This window comes from Gasterosteus aculeatus, chromosome X (assembly GCF_964276395.1).
Source record: "Gasterosteus aculeatus chromosome X, fGasAcu3.hap1.1, whole genome shotgun sequence".
NCBI lineage: Eukaryota > Metazoa > Chordata > Actinopteri > Perciformes > Gasterosteidae > Gasterosteus > Gasterosteus aculeatus.
In genome coordinates, this window is record NC_135698.1 from 8,898,424 (window position 1) to 8,916,024 (window position 17,601).

General features: G+C 43.6%; 3 protein-coding genes across 4 annotated transcripts; 2 read left to right on the top strand and 1 right to left on the bottom strand.

Moving 5' to 3' along the window:
- The first annotated feature begins 262 nt into the window (after nucleotides 1–262).
- cd9a (CD9 molecule a) lies at nucleotides 263–6,270 on the top strand. Of its 2 annotated transcripts, none has more exons than XM_040162486.2 (8): nucleotides 263–500; nucleotides 3,013–3,115; nucleotides 3,245–3,342; nucleotides 3,756–3,830; nucleotides 4,178–4,279; nucleotides 4,499–4,588; nucleotides 5,225–5,308; nucleotides 5,418–6,270. In XM_040162486.2, the coding sequence occupies exons 1-8, from the start codon at nucleotides 432–434 to the stop codon at nucleotides 5,481–5,483; spliced, it is 687 nt and encodes a 228-aa protein (XP_040018420.1). In that variant the 5' UTR covers nucleotides 263–431; the 3' UTR covers nucleotides 5,484–6,270. The 2 variants fall into 2 exon arrangements, with proteins under 2 accessions (XP_040018420.1, XP_040018421.2); XM_040162487.2 differs by lacking the exon at nucleotides 263–500 and adding an exon at nucleotides 1,660–2,038.
- Nucleotides 6,271–7,229: 959 nt separating this feature from the next.
- On the bottom strand, nucleotides 7,230–9,977 carry bbs10 (Bardet-Biedl syndrome 10). The gene is made up of 4 exons (XM_040162482.2): nucleotides 9,915–9,977; nucleotides 9,304–9,519; nucleotides 8,266–9,222; nucleotides 7,230–8,135 (listed from the first exon to the last, which is right to left on the bottom strand). The coding sequence occupies exons 2-4, from the start codon at nucleotides 9,516–9,518 to the stop codon at nucleotides 7,448–7,450; spliced, it is 1,860 nt and encodes a 619-aa protein (XP_040018416.2). The 5' UTR covers nucleotide 9,519; nucleotides 9,915–9,977; the 3' UTR covers nucleotides 7,230–7,447.
- A 1,383-nt stretch (nucleotides 9,978–11,360) lies between these two features.
- Nucleotides 11,361–17,568, top strand: LOC120808653 (synaptotagmin-2-like). The gene is made up of 9 exons (XM_040161680.2): nucleotides 11,361–11,550; nucleotides 12,751–12,928; nucleotides 13,600–13,775; nucleotides 14,166–14,279; nucleotides 14,406–14,573; nucleotides 14,688–14,855; nucleotides 15,027–15,144; nucleotides 15,458–15,591; nucleotides 15,682–17,568. The coding sequence occupies exons 2-9, from the start codon at nucleotides 12,784–12,786 to the stop codon at nucleotides 15,886–15,888; spliced, it is 1,230 nt and encodes a 409-aa protein (XP_040017614.1). The 5' UTR covers nucleotides 11,361–11,550; nucleotides 12,751–12,783; the 3' UTR covers nucleotides 15,889–17,568.
- Nucleotides 17,569–17,601: the final 33 nt, after the last annotated feature.

Consider the following 17,601-nt stretch of genomic DNA (forward strand, 5'->3'; position numbering starts at 1 on the left):
GTAGTGCCACAAATGCTATTACAAGCTGCTCTGCACGAATATGCAAATGAAATGCAAGTACTATGGAAGGATAACATCGTTGCTTAAAAGTCGCAAAAAAAAACATCCTGCCTGCAATATTCGACATTTTCCAAATAGTAAGTGCATCTAAAAATGTGGGTAATTTTAAGGAAGCAAAGAACATTTTACAGGTGAAAGTAACAAACACATCAGTAAGAATAAAAAGGGGAGAGAGAAAAAAGCTCCAGGAGGCTTTGCCCCCGTGGTGCGTGGGGGCGGAACACGACGGGCGCGCACAGCGCGGCGCGCGTAGCCTGCGCGTTGGAAAATAACCCCATTCTGCACGCTGACATAGAAGGACTTCTGTTCTACGCCAGGTCGGAATTACGTGAAGTGGAGCCAGAAGTGAGATCCGCTGCTCGAGTCCCGCCATGGCTGCGCTGTCCGGAGGAGAAATGTGCGTCAAATACCTGATGTTTGCCTTCAATCTGATATTCTGGGTGAGTTTATAGTGAGGAAGTGTTGTGTTCTCGTTTAGGCAAATGCGTTCTGCTTGTGCGTTACGTATGTGTCTGAGTGAGAGAGAGAGAGAGGGAGAGAGAAAGATCAGCGTGCGTGTTAGCGTGTCGCTACAGTGAATTAAATGACATGGCGTCCCAGATGCAGAACAGTATCGAGCACAAAGTGCTCCAATAATACGCGTGGAGACGGAGCGGGGAGGAGGAGTGGCCAAGTGACCCACTTCTGTCGACTTAGCCCTGGAGTTTGCGCACCCTGCATTTTAATAAAATAACAGGTGGGGTATTTTGATAAAGAATTATGTTATCATAATTAAGACTTCTGCTCCCCCACGTGATGTGACGAATTGCGCATGCGAGCCAGCCATCCCGTGTGTGTGTGTGTGCGTGTGCGTGAAGGAATCCTGGGTATCCCGCACAGGCTATTTGTGTATTTCTAAGCCTTCAGGGTGTGTCTTGTTGAGACCGTTTGTTTGGGATCTCTGCATGTATGTGTGTGTGTGTGTGTGTGTGTGTGTGTGTGTGTGTGTGTGTGTGTGTGTGTGTGTGTGTGTGTGTGTGTGTGTGTGTGTGTGGTTTAGAATGTATGCTTTGCCCATTTTATAATCGTATATAATGTGTGCAAGTTATACATAGAGCAAAGAACAACCATTCATTACAGGGCAGATGGGGATTTCCCAATGCATGTGTGTGTGTGTGTGTGTGTGTGTGTGTGTGTGTGTGTGAAAGACAGGGAGAGAGAGAGAGAGAGAGAGAGAAAGGGGGAGGGGGTGGTGTGTGAACCAGGCAGCACAACCACGAAGATTCAAAAATAATAATCTTAATTAACCGCAGTGCCAGTGTTCACTTCTTGTCCCTTATTCAGAGTCCATGGAGGATCCGCTCAAACGTGTGGGTCATCATTTTCTATATGTATATATAACATATGCAAGCAGGAAGTGAAGATACTGGACAAATCATCCGACGGCACAGATATCTGATGTCAGCTCTGTCTGAGCACGACAGCGTCCGTGTCAATGCATCAGGAGCAGGGTTCGAATGCAATGAAAGCAGCTTCTGGGAGTAGGAGTGAGAAGAACGTGTATTTTAGAGCAGTCTATTAGCTACAGTCACACAGTTCAGACACCGGAGCTGATTCTAGGTTTAATTTCACCTCAACAGATCCCTCTGTGCTGCTACCTCAGTCTCAGATCTCAAAAAACCTGCACCCTTGCGCAACCTTCCCAAGTGCAGTAGTTAAGAGACAAACTGGGCATGCAGTGACACGTAACGATTCCTCACAAACACAATGAACTATCTCGACCTGCATCAGGTGATATTTGAAGGCGTCATAATGAAAACACTTGGACTTTCTGTCCACACCTTCTTCAACTGACACCATTACGTTTCACTTCCTGTATGGGACGAAGTGAATTATTACCTACTCCCACTAGACGTGTGTAGACGGAGCCAGCATGACGAGCCACGGCGGAATAACGTGTCTAAAATATCTCATGTTTGTCTTCAACTTTTTCTTTTGGGTAGGTGTGCCTTACTTTTTCTTGTCTTAATGTGTTGTGTGTCAGGGTGTGAACGAGAGAGAGAGACGGAGAAGCTTCTATTGAACCTGTGCCATTTTTGTAGTTTCCTCTAATGCGGCATTTTGTTTGTTCAATGAAAAGTAAAAAGGATTATACAACAAAAAGTATACACGGACAAAATGCTCCGAGGAACAGTTTAAGCCACGCAGAAATATCTCCTCAACAAAACAGACTGCAGTTAATCATTCAAACACCTCCCTGCTGTTGAGCTCTGTGAGGAAATGCCTGCATATGAACATTACACAATACGGCACAAATTACAGACTTGTATGCATTTTTGTTTTAAGTACTGGCGTTGTAATAACATGCATGCAGCTTTGTATTGACACATTCACTTTGTATGAATGTTAAATACAGGCTGGTGAATGAGAATAAAACATCCAATGGATCCAATGGACCTTTGTTTCACTGCCATGTCTCTCTGCCCGGATTGTTAGATTGCTTTTGTTTTCTAGGCAGACTCATACAGTTGCATATAAGAGTTGGTGATTGGGCGTCATCTTTAAATAACCACTCACCTAATGTATAGCCTCTCTAAGCCCAAATATGAATTTACCTCGGAGGAGACAACATTCTGGTGTTGGTGAAGAATTAGATGACACAAGGGCTCCAGAAACCTCTTCCTGGACTCAGAGAAAAGAGAGAAACCAAACGAAGCTGTTAGGGTGAGAGCTTGAGAAGGCTTCCAGATGGGACAAGTGGGAGAAGGTGATGCAAAAAGAGGTTCAATAGCAACCAGACAGTTATTGGTTAAAATGATAATCATATGGATTACTTCACTGTGCAAACATTAATCATCATCTTCATTTCTGAATGTTATTCTCCAATTCGTCCTCTGTACATATTATTCTGACAGTGCACAGTGTGCACGATGCATTTCGTGAAGTTATAACTAATAACGTTTTGTGTTTCAGCTTGCAGGCACTGCTGTCTTCGCTATCGGCCTGTGGCTTCGGTTAGACCCAAAGACCAAAGGCTTGTTTGAAGAAGCAGATTCTCCATTCGTGTTTTACACAGGTACGGTCCCCTCCGTCTTTAAGCTGGACACATTAGCCGTCATCGTTTAGGCAAAGTTGCAACTACATTTTGGATTATGTTCCGAAAAACACAAAATGTGTTCGTATGTCTGATGTTCTGTGGGTGTAGGTGTGTATATCCTGATTGGAGCTGGAGCACTGATGATGGTGGTGGGTTTTCTGGGATGTTGCGGAGCCATCCAGGAGTCCCCCTGCATGCTTGGAGTGGTTCGTACCACTTTTTCATTCTCTACGTTTGGAAACCAAAATTGTCGCTCTAACCGTCTGAGTTGTTTTATTTTGTTGTGATCCCACCCAGCAGCACTTATCTAACTTATCTTGTTAACTGACCTTGGGCTCGCTAAGAAATACCAGCTACTTTCACCACTTTACTGAACAGTATCAAGGCCAGAAAAGAGTCTAGATTCCCTTACATTTGTTCCCCTCCTCCCTCCCGTCCGGTCTGGCCTTAATCTTCTTGTGCTAAATCTCTCAGGAGGAGGAGTCTATGTAAATTGGGTTCAGCTACACTCAAGTGACCTTACTTGTTCACACATGCGCTCAAAATACAAGTAAACGCATTCACGGAGGCACACGTTCACACAATCAGCACTGTTTAATTCTCTTTCTATGTGTTGCAGTTCTTCTTCTTCCTGCTGGTCATATTTGCCATTGAGGTTGCTGCAGGAATCTGGGTGTTTTCCAACCAAAGCAAGGTAGCGCACATGTTTAAATTATATTAGATTGATCATTTTTAAAGAAGCACATTGTGGTGTTGCTGCTCTTTCTCTTCTCCTTTTACAAATGATCTCTTCTTTGTTTTAGTTTATTTAATTTAATTTAATATTTTTTATCTTATTATATTGTATATAATGTGTATCTTTAATTCTATTTTATTCCCTGTACATGCTGCTGTGACACCAAAATTTAGAGGCAATAAAATAAGAAAAAGCACCATGCAAAAACAAAATACATGCCACAAATCACCAAATGAAACAACAATGCAAGATCATTGACGTAGATAAAAAGTAAAATTGTTCCCGGGTTTGCCGCTGTGTTGCAGGTGGTGAACGATATTACAACGTTCTACATGCAGACTTACAATAACTTCAAGACGACAGGAGATGAACGACTCAAAGAAACTCTGCGTGTGATTCAAACCGGGGTGAGCGTCCTCTGTTATCCTCAGTTTCAAGTCATATCTTGAGTCTGAATATCAATTCAGACTCAAGTCATATCTAAAAGGAATTTGGGACAAAGGGTATTTTCAGGGAAATATCTGTTTCAAAACAAAATGTTGAACTATCCATTTAAAAACACCAATCATTAGAGGCTTGTATTTTCCTCGCCTTGTTTAAAGGCGTGACTTTGTCTATGCTTGCAGCTGAAATGTTGTGGGCCAACTGGTTCTGTCGTCGATTCTGCCAAAGACACCTGTCCCCGGGGAGACCCACTGGAGGTGCTCATTACCAAGGTACAACCAGCCTCCACATCTGTGTGCGACTGGATGCTGTTGAAAGAAATGTTACTCGACACTGCTGTAAAATCATGAAACAAGACATTTATTGAATACTTGTCATTCATGCAGCAAGGCTACGCAAATGTTTCCTTCTCCCACTTTGAATTATGTTATCTCAGATAACACACATTCTAAGCAGGGGGGGGCTGGACCAGCGCAGACGGGTCACCTCCCCCACATCTGCTTGAGAGAGAGTTGTTATTTACGATCGTGGTGGAAGAGAAGGTGGTACTTTGTTTACAGCTAGGCAATAAAACAAGATGAGATCTTTAGGATACCGGGCTCACAAATCCCCGTGTGAGCCCACATGCCCTCTGTCCACCAAGACAAAACATTATTTAAGATTTTACCAACAGATGCCGAGTAATTCAAGCGCCAAAGCAAGAAAAACAATCTGTACCAGCGATGTCAGGCATGCTTTGTATGCTTTTTTTGGTTCATTTGTCTTCCCTTTGAAATTCCCTCAATTTCTTTGCAGCCTCACCATGGCAACAATGGTTTACTGGAGCCCGCATGCCCCCAAGCTGTCTGTGCCATACTAAAAATCAAGTCTCGGCAAAAGCTGAGGGAAATTGTGCTTGTGTGTTGCAGAGCTGCCCCGACGCCATTGATGAGGTGTTTGACTCCAAACTGCACATCATAGGAGGAGCGGGCATCACCATCGGTGTCGTTATGGTAAGTGGGCGTGGGATTGATTGTAACTTATTGAATTCCAGGGTTTGCTGCCCTGTAGGAGGCACAGAAATAACCCAAGCAGTGTGTGTCTCCCTCCCTTTTCTTGTAGGTGTTTGGGATGATCTTCAGCATGCTCCTGTGCTGCGCCATCAGGAAGTCGCGGGAGGTGGTGTGACACCCACCATCGCATCCCAGAGTCTTTATTGATTGTTGCATGATGTCATTTGAGTCACGCGACTACCCCACTGCCAATAGAAACACCACTTGTTCAAAGAAAAACTAGGCTGGGTGCAGATCTCTCTCCGATTATTACGTAATCCATCCGTTGTAACTGTGCTGCTGACACTTGAACCCACCTTGTGATGTGGTTACTGGGCCCAACTATAGAATGGCTCACGTCTATTCTTCTTGGCAGTATAGTGTAGAAATGTGTCATTTTGTGGTCCTTTGATTGAAATTAGTGTCTGTAAACTGCTACAAAAGATCATATTATTGTTTACCGATCGCACTCTCACTACCGAACCGACGAGTCATGGATCAGGGCCACAGAAGACGGCAACCACAACCACCTCAGCACGATACAGCAGCAGCCAAGGGAATTATTTTTCATACAACATCACAGTCGGACTATGGTGACTGGTGGTCAAGTTCAATGCAGAGCTGTCAACTGCGGCGATAGAGTAGCACATTAGTTCCCTCAGTGTTACATTTTATTTGTTCCCTTTTTTACTCAACAACTACAAAAAAAGGCCTTTAATTTTTGTCTTGATTTGTAAATGTCTTCTTTTTTTATTCGTAAAAGATGAATTCATCTGTGTGGTTATATAGTACCGTGTAGTTTAATATGTGGTTTGCATTTTATAATGTTCTTTTCGTTTTGCAGTTCGGGTTGATTTATACCATATGCAATGTTTCACCGAGACAAATATTAATGAGAACCAAATAAACCAAGATATACTGACCTGGTTGGCTCCGAAGGATTATAATATGACACACAATCCCTCACACACACACACACACACACACCTACAGAGTGAAAAATCCAAATGGGCCGTAGTGTTTCATTAAAACACTATTGCCTATTCTCCAAAGCTCAGTGAAAGTAGTAATTAACCCGAGAAAGATCTTCACCGTTGGATTAACGCATTAACAAATTGGTTTGTCTGAGTTAGCTGCGTGGGATACAGGGAGCATGTCAGGGCCAGAAGGGCGTAAGGACCTTGATAAAACCGAAAACAACCTCCAAATTATTATTCCGTGTGCGCAGTGGGAAAACCACCCACCCAGCTTCCCCCTCTTTGATATTGCCGACCATCAATTGTGACTCATGCAGTTTGATCAAAAGCACAAGAAATGTCTTGGTCTCTGAGTCATGCAATCACAAATAAAATATCAGGGAATCTGTTTACATCACACTGATTAAAGTAAACGGGTCACATGTGTTCTAGTTAATCGAGCCATTTTTAATGACTCACCATTTGACCAAAAAGAGGTGAGGTGAGAATAGAGTTAGAGTTCCTCTGATTATAGCGCAAGGAAGTACACTTTGATTTGGTGGTTGATAGCCGGGTGTTTCCCTCTCAGACCCCCCTCCGATTGAGATAACGCTGATTATAAGAAGTGTGTAAATACGTGAGATGATTTTGTGTTTACGTCTTTTCAGTATCAGTATGTGTTGGCCGGTGACAAAGGGCAGGAAACTGAGATAAGAAAGAGAACTGCAGGAAATAAAAGTATAACTAACGAGAGCTCCAGAGGAAAGAGGCCAACATCCACTTGTACTCACTCAAACTACTTCACGTCAACACAGATAAGATAAGGACTCAATTATTGGAAAACAGCACATTCTTTCCTGTACACTAAGCTGTTTGATGTTTTCTTTTACACCGTTTACTGTAAACCTAAACTTGATTCAGGACAAGTTGGTAAAGAAGCATCATAACATTTATTTGGACATTAGAGTGGATGTATAAACCTACATGAAAATATATCGCAGTAGGCCAAAAACACTGTGGACACACAAAAAACATCTGTAGTAATACGCTAACAAATCAGATCATTCTTCTACTTTTAAACGATACCCAAGTAACTATTAGACAAAATGTGTTCATGTGTTTCATCTTGGGACACAATACAATCTCAGTCTTCAGCCTCGTCCTCTGTGCCCGCCCAGGAAATGTTTGTACGCCTGTGTGACTGAGTGTGTAAGGCAGTGTGTGTGCGCAGCACGGCGTCCACGCGGAGGAGGCTTGAGACACACTGCAGCGCCGCCAAAAGTACCTGCGATTTACAGGAGACGGACTCGAGGCCCGAGCCTGACATTAAAACCTCCCCACGACAAGGCTCGGTCAGCGTCCCGTCCTCTCGATGACTCTGTGTGAGGATTTTGTTGTGTGCGATGCTCAAATGATTTTTGGTAAAACTCAGCAGTCTGGTTTGAGTCTGCAGGAGACGCCGTGGACTGTGGTAGTAAATCTGCCTTGGCACGCTCAACAGGGCCTTTGCCAAGAGCTGGGAAACAGCAGGGACGCCCTTGTTTGTGTGATCAGATATTGAGCAGCTGCTGCCATGTGGTAGGAGGGCGTTGTTTAAGAGCAACTCAAATGTCCCACCCGCAGGTAAAACACAGCCCGGCTCCAGCACACACTGCTTGAAGGGAGCTGCAGTGATGCCGATGGGGTCCCACGTTGACAGTAGCATGCGCATAGCATCTTTTAGAGCACAAGCAAACTGGTCAGTTTGCCCCTCCCCCAAACCACAAAGAACCAGACTACAAGGTTTGACTGTGATCTTTTCCTCAGTATCATGGAAAGCCACGTGGACATACCTGTGGAAGAGAAGAAAACATCCTCCATAACTCAAATACAAGTATGTGCTATGCAACATTCATTGTATCACTTTTGATACTTTTCCTCATACGCAGTGGATGAGAGGGGAGGTGAGACACCTTTTCATACCTGTGGGCTCCCAGCAGTATTGGTCTGCAAAAGGTCAGCGTAGCAACGTGCTCTGGTTCAATCACCCGACAGTCTCTGACAGGTGTGGCGCCACTTAGCCTTTGAAAGAGAGACAGTTCATCTTCACTGACACACTCCACAATGGACATCTCTGCCTGCGTGGCCAAAGCCAGGACAGCAGCGGACTGTTTGACTGCAGACAGGAGCACGGAGACACCCAAACTTTGCAGGTTCGTAAGGACACACTCCAGTGACCGTTCGCCCCAGGCGCTAAAATCCATGATATTTCTCTCCTCGCTTTGCTCTCCACGCCCCAGCTCCAGCACTTCTCCTGCACGGAGCAGTTTTGGCTGCAGGTACCCAGTGAGAACGACAGCTTTAACCGGCTGCAGGTCGGCCCTCGGGCAGGGCGCAGCAAAGTCCCTGTGAATGACTTGCCCCTCAACCAAACGTGAAAAACTAATAGGGAAGCCTGACACAGGTGTATGCAAGGCAGCCAAGTTGTCTCTTATAAAGTGAAGTGATGAGGAAGGTGAGTCATTTTTAAACTTCCAGTTAGTGAGCAGTTCACAGGTGAGGTTGCTCATTAAGTCACAGTGTGTGGGACCCACGCGAGATTGAAAAAAGGATGCCAGCAGATTTTGAACACAGGGATTGTTTGAGTGTGCTTGTGATTTTGCGGAAAGCTCCTCCCAAGAGAGACAGCATCCGTACGGGACCACTGCTGCGGCGATGAGATCGTCCAGTTCCTCCGATGCAAACGCCAGCATTTTGTCAGCCAAGTGCCTGGCAGAGGCCGTCTCTGCTGCTGCCTTGGAGGTATGGGTGCGAGACACATGAGGCTCCCTGCAGGCCGTTGTATGAATTATCCGTAGTAATGAAGCCATCAGTATTATAAATGTCTTGGACCCATCCCCCGTTTCGGTGCTGTGTTTTAAGACACACTCTACCACCATCCTGAAATGAAAAACACACAAATACCTCATAAGAAAAAACACTGATCCATGACAAAGACGATGAATGTGTAGTGTGCATCACCTGGCCAGCGGATGCTCCAGTCGCAGTGCAGTGAGAATGCGAGCCCCGCTGCGGCTCAACATCGCCTGCCCGGTGTCTTGTGTGAACAACACCTGTCCTCCTTCTGGGCCAAAACTGCGGCAGACGACTGACTCCAACACACACACAGTCTGCAGAACATGTTCCAGGTGAAGATGCTCCACTGGCAGCATCCCCACACTCTGAACGGCACACATGCTGAGGATAGGCAAGAGGTATTGAAATATTATTGGCTAATATGTTTCAAGTCTGCACAAAAGGATAAACAAAATTGTTCATGAGGCACAATTGTACTTCAACATTTAAATCATGGCAGATGTCAATTGTCAGGTCCTTAACTAAATATTGTTCAGCGAATGTAGCCAGCATAATGTACTGTATTTGTGTACGACATGTGTGTTATGATATAGTCTGAGTCGTAGAGACCGTTAGCATTTTAGCATCTGCTAATTTATCTAACTGAACGAACGCGGCAGAGGTTGTTTTATCGTACAACATGAAATACCACTTAGAAGCACATATTTCTATCGGCTGGACAATAAAGAACGACCCGCTTTTCCCACAGAACGTGATGCTTTATTCTGGGAACTCACCTCCGCAGGAACGCTTCGCTGTCTCCTAGAGACGAGGCTTCTTCTGTGCTTGTGACGTCAACGTTATGTGAACCAGAGATGGCTATCGCCGCCTAGCGGCAGGATGTGTGAGCTGTTCTCAATCCCCACAACCAAGATTAGTCATGTAAAGGTGTTTAAAGATGTATGTGTTGTTGGTTCATACGAAGTGTACATTTTACACTGTTTGGGTTCGAAAAGAAACATTCCCTTTTTGCATGTATGATTATGTGTGTGTGTGTTATGAGACTTTATGTTCCAGCTTGGATGAGTTACATGAGCAAGTTGTCTGTTAACATCCTTTGTCCTTTCATTATCTGATATCCTGGTTTTACAGGCTTTACACTGTTAATAGTGGGGCACGGTCATGGTTTCTGGCACAATTGGATAGAATGAAGCCACTGTTAATGTTATTAAGTCAAAATATTTTCACTAGGCACACCCAAAAAACATGTGCAAAAGGGGTTTTCCTTAAAAAGACAAATGAGATCAGAGCATTTTATTTGCAAATATCTTCAGTCGAGTTAAAACCACAGCCTCTTGTATTTAATAATATTTGCATCTGTTTTGCATTTTGTGTTTGTATAAGAGAGGACCGTTTTGCCTACTGAACTAAAATGATGTTCACATGTAATTTGCTTTGGTCTCTTGTAAAATAAATCATTTATTAATTGAACCCCCTGAAAAACAAATTAAGCTTAATTTTCTTCAAACATAAATGCGCTGAGGCCAACATGCTAAATCCTTCCACATCAATGCAGATTTGAACATGAGCTGGTTAGTTAGCTGGCCTCAAGACAAAAATAAAAAAGGAGTCATAATTAAAATTGATCGAAAAAAATAATACATGGTGTATTTTCAAAAGTCACAGGCAGAGGTCATGCGGAGCTCCCATCCCCCTACCCCCTCTATTTGTCTCCGTCTCATCCCTCCTTCTGTACAGTATCTCTATGGTACGTCAAGGTGAACGGGGCGGGGCCGGAACTTGATCTCTGTGTTGCTGCAGAAACCACATCCTTACTTTCTAAATCAGGCAACATCATCTATACATAGACATTATGAGACAGTTCTGCAGCTGTAGTGCCAGATGTACAGATGCAACACATATAGAGAGAGCTGTCCACTCTGAATGTAAATGTCCTCTATTGCTGAACTCTCACTATGCTAACGAGCCTTTAAAAAGCCGTGTCACTACACTAATGAATATGCATCAGCGGTCCAGTGAGGGTGACCTGGAGGGATGGGGAGAGGGGTCACAATAGGGGAGTCACAAATAAGCACCCGTGCTCCCGTGGGACTTGATGACAGGAAAGATCACATTTACAAGGAACACATAATACACACACACTCTCTCTCTCTCTCTCTCATACACACACACAGACAGAAACAAGACAAGATGACCGTGCTGCAATTCCACTGATACCACCCAACTCTATCTTGTCCCGCCCGCCCTCTCTCTCGCCTCAGCATCCGTACCTGCGCTCTTCTTCTTGTTCCATCACCTCTGCTGCCCTCTCTGGTCCTGCCCTCTTTTATCTTCCTCCTCCACTCATCTCCACTTTGAGAGGAAAGGAGTACCTGTGAGTCTGGACGTTGCCGCATGGACGACTGAATACAGGTTTGTCTTTGGGACCTTTTTTTCTTTCTCTGATTCATTAATGGAAAGTACTTAGTGTTTATTTTTAAAACCAGTGCAGAGTTAAAAGTAAGTGCATAAACCCACGAATGCAGATCAATAATATGAAATAATACCAAATCGTTACGAGTCATTTGTTTGTAACTCAAATTTCAGTTATTTTCTTTGGATCCTAATGGAGGATTCACTTCTTCTGATGGGGGAGAAAATGTCAATGTCAAGATAAAAACCAGGCTGTCTAAAGCCCTCAAATGTTTAAGAGCAGCAATATTGCAGTAGCATTAAATTCAAAATACTTTTATATATTTGTAACCTCCTGAGATTATTTGTAGAACTAGTTTAAGTAGCATAAACAACTGAAGTTAGGGGACCAGTTGGTGCGGATGAGTCATTCTTTATTTGGTACAGGTGATTTAAATATATTTTTGTTTCATATTTGCACATAAAAATATAGAACCTCTGAATCATTCATTATAACTTCTTTCTTAATTACATTTCCCGAAAAGCAGATCAGAATCAGAAATAATGCTTAAAATTGATAATTTCTGTTTTACGCTGCAGCTGTCAGCGAATCAGGCAAACAGCAGCCATGAACTCAGATCAGTATCCGATCACAATGCTGACACAACCCCAGATACTCAATACCCGGGATGTCTGCAGAATGGAAAAATAATACGTCAAAACTCGGGGGGTCGAGCCTTGTCCGTGGGACTTCTCTGTCGTACCCAGCATGACCTTGGCCCATGATTCTCACCCCTTAGCAGCTCACTCTGGAACAGCTGCAGTCCACGCGGGACACTTCCACCTCACTTGTCCCCCTTTCCTCTCCCCTTGTCCCTCTCCCATCCATGTCAGCAGGTTTGGTCCGGACAGCTGCTTGCATATTCTGTGATCAAGTGCCAGGGCAGCAGAAACAGGAGAAGTCCTTTGACACCGATGGTCATATAGTGTCTATAAGCAGATGATTGCTACAAATACATCTGATCAAAAGCATTTATGGAAACTTTGATCTGTTTGTGTGTGTGAGGGTGTGTGTGTGTTTATGCAGTATATGTTTGGAGGGATCCTCAAATTTGACACATTTTAGATGTGGATTGTTTGCCTATTTTGTTCCACATATATTGCACAAGTTGCTTTGAAAAGTTGAGACATTCATTTTCTGTGTCTACATTTCTCCACCAGTTTATTTACGGATCTGTTGTCCCTCCACAAATAATGACTGGGAACCGTCGAGCGGCCGCGGCTCCAGCGGGAACCCCGTCCATCCCAACAAACTCGCCAAATACAACAACCTCTCCAGGCCAAAAACAATCTGGTGGTCACAGTCACAAGTTCATGAATGAACTGCACAGCATCCACAGTGAGTTGGACGTATAAGTCACTCTCAACGACCTTTAGGCAGGTCAGGTGAAACATAAATGTGTGCAATCATGTGGTGAAATATTGCATTTTAAGATATATGTGTCAAATATCCATCACCAAAGCCAGATATGCTTTTTGGTAAAGCATCGAATAATATTTCCCAATGCTGTGGTCTTGTTGAAAGACTATAAATAAATATCTGTTTCTATTGGGTGGAGGTTATTCCTTTTCATTACTGCTGGTAATGTTATGTGCATTTATAACAGAGAAGCAAAACTTATTTTGTATGTGAATACGTCAGTTGGCATCTCGTTCATGTATGTATAGCTTCAATAGTGCTTTAGAACAAGCAGAATACATAAGAAGTGTACAAGAGACAAGACCTTACAATATATTGTAATCCAGTATTACACCAAGGAACAAAACTGAGTACAAGATTTTTGGATTACCTTGTCTTGCATTCCCCAGTGGGTCCATTTATCTTTGTCTCTCGGTGTGTTAGGTTACACTTTGCACTTTGTGCTTTCAGACTGTGAGAAAAGTAATTTCATCTGCACGTGAGATTTAAGAGAGACGTTTCCAACAGCGCATTGAAGCGGCTCACTAAAACAGTACTTAAATAGTAAAATATGAGTATCCTCATCATAAGTGTGCGTGTGTGTGTTGCAGGGCCACCATGGGCTGTCGCCGCCCTTTGCGTCGTGAGTTTGTGCGTGGTGCTGTCCTTCGCCGTGTGTGTGGGGAAAAAGTGCTTGAAAAAGAAGGACAAAGAAAAGGACAAGAAAAAGGGAAAGGACAAGACCAGCGGAGGGTCTGACACGGAAATGGATGGAGGTTACAGCGAGGTGAGCTACACACACACACACACACACACTCCCCTTGCAGATGTCTTGTCCTTGCAATGTATCGACATCCAGGTTCCCCAGGACGATTCACACTGTCAGGGTGTGTTAACGGATGTTTTGCACAATGCTCATATTGTAAAGGTGGATCCATGAGATTGGTTGTTGGAGGTCTTGCACTTCAAGGATGGTGAACACTGATGGTGTACAAATTGCCTGTTCCCTTTAAACAGTAAATTCATTTCAGTAATAACGTTATCTTTGTTTAATTGTCTGTGTGATGTTGTACCAGAGAAGGAAATAGCTGCTCCACATGATACCAAAGGTCCTCATTTATTATTTGTGAAGTTACGTTTCTCTCCCTGCATGTGATTTTTGGCGCCTCTCTTGCAGCCGCTGAAAGATGAAGGTAACGAAAAAACAGAGCTGTCAGATATTGAGCCCAAGGATGAGGGGAAGTTGGGCCGGCTACATTTCACATTAGACTACAACTTCACAGATAATACGGTGAGATGCTGCTTTTCACCTTGACGTGTTTTGCTCACAATGTGCCAACATTCTAATACTCCTAATACTGCGTCTGCCGGTAAACCAGATTTTATCTCATTCATTTCTTTTGCAATCTCATTTTAGCTGATAGTCGGCATCTTGCAAGGTGCTGAACTCCCAGCGATGGACGTGGGTGGTAGTTCGGACCCCTATGTTAAACTCTACCTGCTCCCGGACAAAAAGAAAAAGTTTGAAACCAAAGTCCACAGGAAGACTCTTGAACCCAACTTCAATGAGACTTTCACCTTTAAGGTAAACTGGAGAAGAAAAAGTCAATTATTTATCCCGACTGATTCACAGGTTCACGATCAGCGCGTAGTGTATCGCACGTTTCAAGGTTGTCGTCTTTGACACGTGTTTCCGTAGGTGCCCTACACTGAGCTGGGCGGGAAGACACTGGTGATGACCGTGTACGACTTTGATCGCTTCTCTAAACACGACGCCATCGGCGCTGTGAAGATACCGATGAGCGGCGTGGACTTCAGCCAGTCTCTGCAGGAGTGGAGGGATCTGCAGAAGGCAGAGAAAGAGGAGGTGGGAGCACACATGAAAGAGGAATGGGGGGGAGGGGGGGCACAAAAAGATTCAATTATGGATTTGGTGTCTCTTTGGCTTGAATAAAATCACATACTTTCTCCTTTTGATATTTACACTTTTCTAGGGCAATTCCCCAATAACATAGTCAATTCTTTTTCTCCCTATTAGAGCGAACGCCTTGGAGACATATGCTTGTCCTTGAGGTATGTGCCATCTGCAGGGAAGCTGACGGTGGTGATTTTAGAGGCCAAAAACCTGAAGAAAATGGATGTGGGTGGATTATCTGGTGAGTCAAGCAGTAACAAAGTATTTTACTGTATAGACAATTTCACTGCCACATTAAAGTAACACTTTTAGTTTACAACTTTTCAAGTAGTGGGAAACATGCATAATAGTTATTTTTTCATATGCACCCTAAATAGCCCAGATTTGTTAACTTTTGTTGAGTAACAAGGCTTTTGAACTGCTTTTCAGTTTCTAATTCAAGGAAATGTGCAGAAGCTACTGCAATAGTTGTGTTTCACTGAGGGAGTTGCTGCATCGGTGCCACGATGTGAATCCGCTGCTCTGATGAAAAACCTCATTGTTCTCTCCGTCAGACCCTTACGTGAAGCTCCACTTAATGCAGAACGGGAAAAGACTCAAGAAAAAGAAAACAACCACAAAGAAGAACACTTTAAACCCGTACTACAACGAGTCTTTCAGCTTTGAAGTGACATGTGAACAAATAGAGGTACATTTATTTATACAAACACACACACACAAACGTAAGTCATCAGACACTTCATTAGTTTTCTTTGTGTTCGTATATATTTCTTTACAGAAGGTGCAGGTTGGAGTGACTGTGTTGGACTACGATAAGATTGGGAAGAATGATGCCATTGGGAAAGTGCTGCTGGGCCTTAACGGTACTGGGACTGAGCAACGGCACTGGGAAGACATGCTGGCGAACCCTCGTAGGCCAATAGCTCAATGGCATAGCCTCAAGCCAGAGGATGAAATAAAAGCCCTGCTTTCCAACAAGAAATGAAGCAGTGACGCCCTGTTTGGTGGGCTACTTATGACATTGTAGCATTTACCTCCCCTTCTTCCAAATAATGTTTCTGACCTTCCCCTAATTCCCCTTAAACACTTTAAGCTTCTTAACTATGTCAATCTAACCACTATACCCTGTTTTATCCTTGACACTATGCAAGTGACTCTTACGGACTGGAAACCTTCTTCCTTGAGTAACTTTCCTCCTCCTGCTTGTACCTAAACTCCAACAGTGTTAAACAAAGATGTATCACTATGGGCCGGTTTCGGAGACAAGGCTCAAGCCTAGTCCCAGACTAAAATGCTGTTTGAGCTGGCTTAACTGAAATTCACTTGCACAGACGTAGCTTAAAATACTCGTGGATTAAGCCTGTTCTGGATTAAACAAAGCCGATTGCAAAATTGAGCATTAGAGCTACTCCAGGACTAAATTGGACTGAATTGAAGCTTAAACTAATCTGCCAAGGAGGCAGGTTTAACTCCCGCTTAGTAGGCTAGGCTACTGTTTGTGAAACTGAGCTTGGATTGTTTGGGAGCATGGACTATTTGGAATATCTAAATGAGGACCAACATGCACGACAAAGGCCAGCCAGACGAATACTGCTGGATAGGAGTGATCCATTGAATCAGTTTGATGAAATAACTTTTCGAGACCGCTTTCGTATGCACAAGGAAAATGCATTGGAGATAATTACTTTGCTTGAGCCTAGACTTTCCTCTCTGTCTCAAAGAGGAAGGCCTGTGTCCAATCAACTGCAAGTTCTGATCACTTTGAGGTTCTTGGCATGTGGAATCTTTCATCGTGAAACTGGTGATTTGTGTGGTGTCAGTGAACCAACTGTATGTAGAATAGTTCACAAAGTCTGCAGTGCCATTTGTGAACTGAGGAGTCTTTACATCAAGTTCCCTGATGCTGCTGGGCAAGCCAACTATAAAGTGCAATTCTATGAATATGGGCACTTTCCAGGAGTGATTGGCTGTATAGACGGATGTCATGTTCCCATCAAGTGTCCATCAACTCCTGATGCAGAGGAATACAGGAATCGTAAGAACTGTTTTTCAATCAATGTTCAGGGTGTATGCACTCCTAATTTGGAGTTTTCAAACATTGTTGCCCGTTGGAAAGGTGCAACCCATGATTCAAGGATTTTTCTCAACTCTTCATTGTGTGCACAATTTGAGAGTGGACAACATAGTGGACTACTACTTGGTGATAGTGGATATGGTCAGAGTAACTATTTATTCACACCACATCTAAATCCCACAACAGCTGAGCAGCAAAGGTACAACAGAGCTCATATCCGTACTAGAGGGATGATCGAGCGTATGTTTGGAGTATGGAAAACTCGATTCCAGTGCTTACGAAATACGATTCGTTTCAAGCCAAGAAGATGCTGCAAAGTGATCATTGCTACAGCTGTGCTGCACAACTACCTGAAGCAGCATGGCTGTCCTGACCTGCCAATGGAAGATCAGGATGATGCAGATGTGCCCATGGTGGCAGAGGCAGCCAATGACCAGCGAGGACTTGCACACAGAGCTGCTTTCACAGTGCAGCACTTCAGCATTTAAATATGGAATGTATCCATTATGGTATGGTGGTGCTTGCATACTGTTTCTGTACAAAATTACAATAATGTAGCAAAATTAAACTAGTGAACCAAGTCGGGTAAAATGTAGTTTGTGATGATTAATACTCACTCACACG

Bases quoted from the DNA above. Each gene is read 5' to 3' on its own strand.
- cd9a (XM_040162486.2), top strand. From the start codon at position 432: ATGGCTGCGCTGTCCGGAGGAGAAATGTGCGTCAAATACCTGATGTTT. The intron at 3,831-4,177 runs GTAGCGCACATG...GCTGTGTTGCAG, and splicing joins TGTTTTCCAACCAAAGCAAG to GTGGTGAACGATATTACAAC. The intron at 4,589-5,224 runs GTACAACCAGCC...TGTGTGTTGCAG, and splicing joins TGGAGGTGCTCATTACCAAG to AGCTGCCCCGACGCCATTGA.
- bbs10 (XM_040162482.2), bottom strand. From the start codon at position 9,518: ATGTGTGCCGTTCAGAGTGTGGGGATGCTGCCAGTGGAGCATCTTCAC. The intron at 9,223-9,303 runs GTGATGCACACT...TTTTCATTTCAG, and splicing joins CTGGAGCATCCGCTGGCCAG to GATGGTGGTAGAGTGTGTCT. The intron at 8,136-8,265 runs GTATGAAAAGGT...TCTCTTCCACAG, and splicing joins ATACTGCTGGGAGCCCACAG to GTATGTCCACGTGGCTTTCC.
- LOC120808653 (XM_040161680.2), top strand. From the start codon at position 12,784: ATGACTGGGAACCGTCGAGCGGCCGCGGCTCCAGCGGGAACCCCGTCC. The intron at 12,929-13,599 runs GTGAGTTGGACG...TGTGTGTTGCAG, and splicing joins TGAACTGCACAGCATCCACA to GGCCACCATGGGCTGTCGCC. The intron at 14,280-14,405 runs GTGAGATGCTGC...ATCTCATTTTAG, and splicing joins ACAACTTCACAGATAATACG to CTGATAGTCGGCATCTTGCA.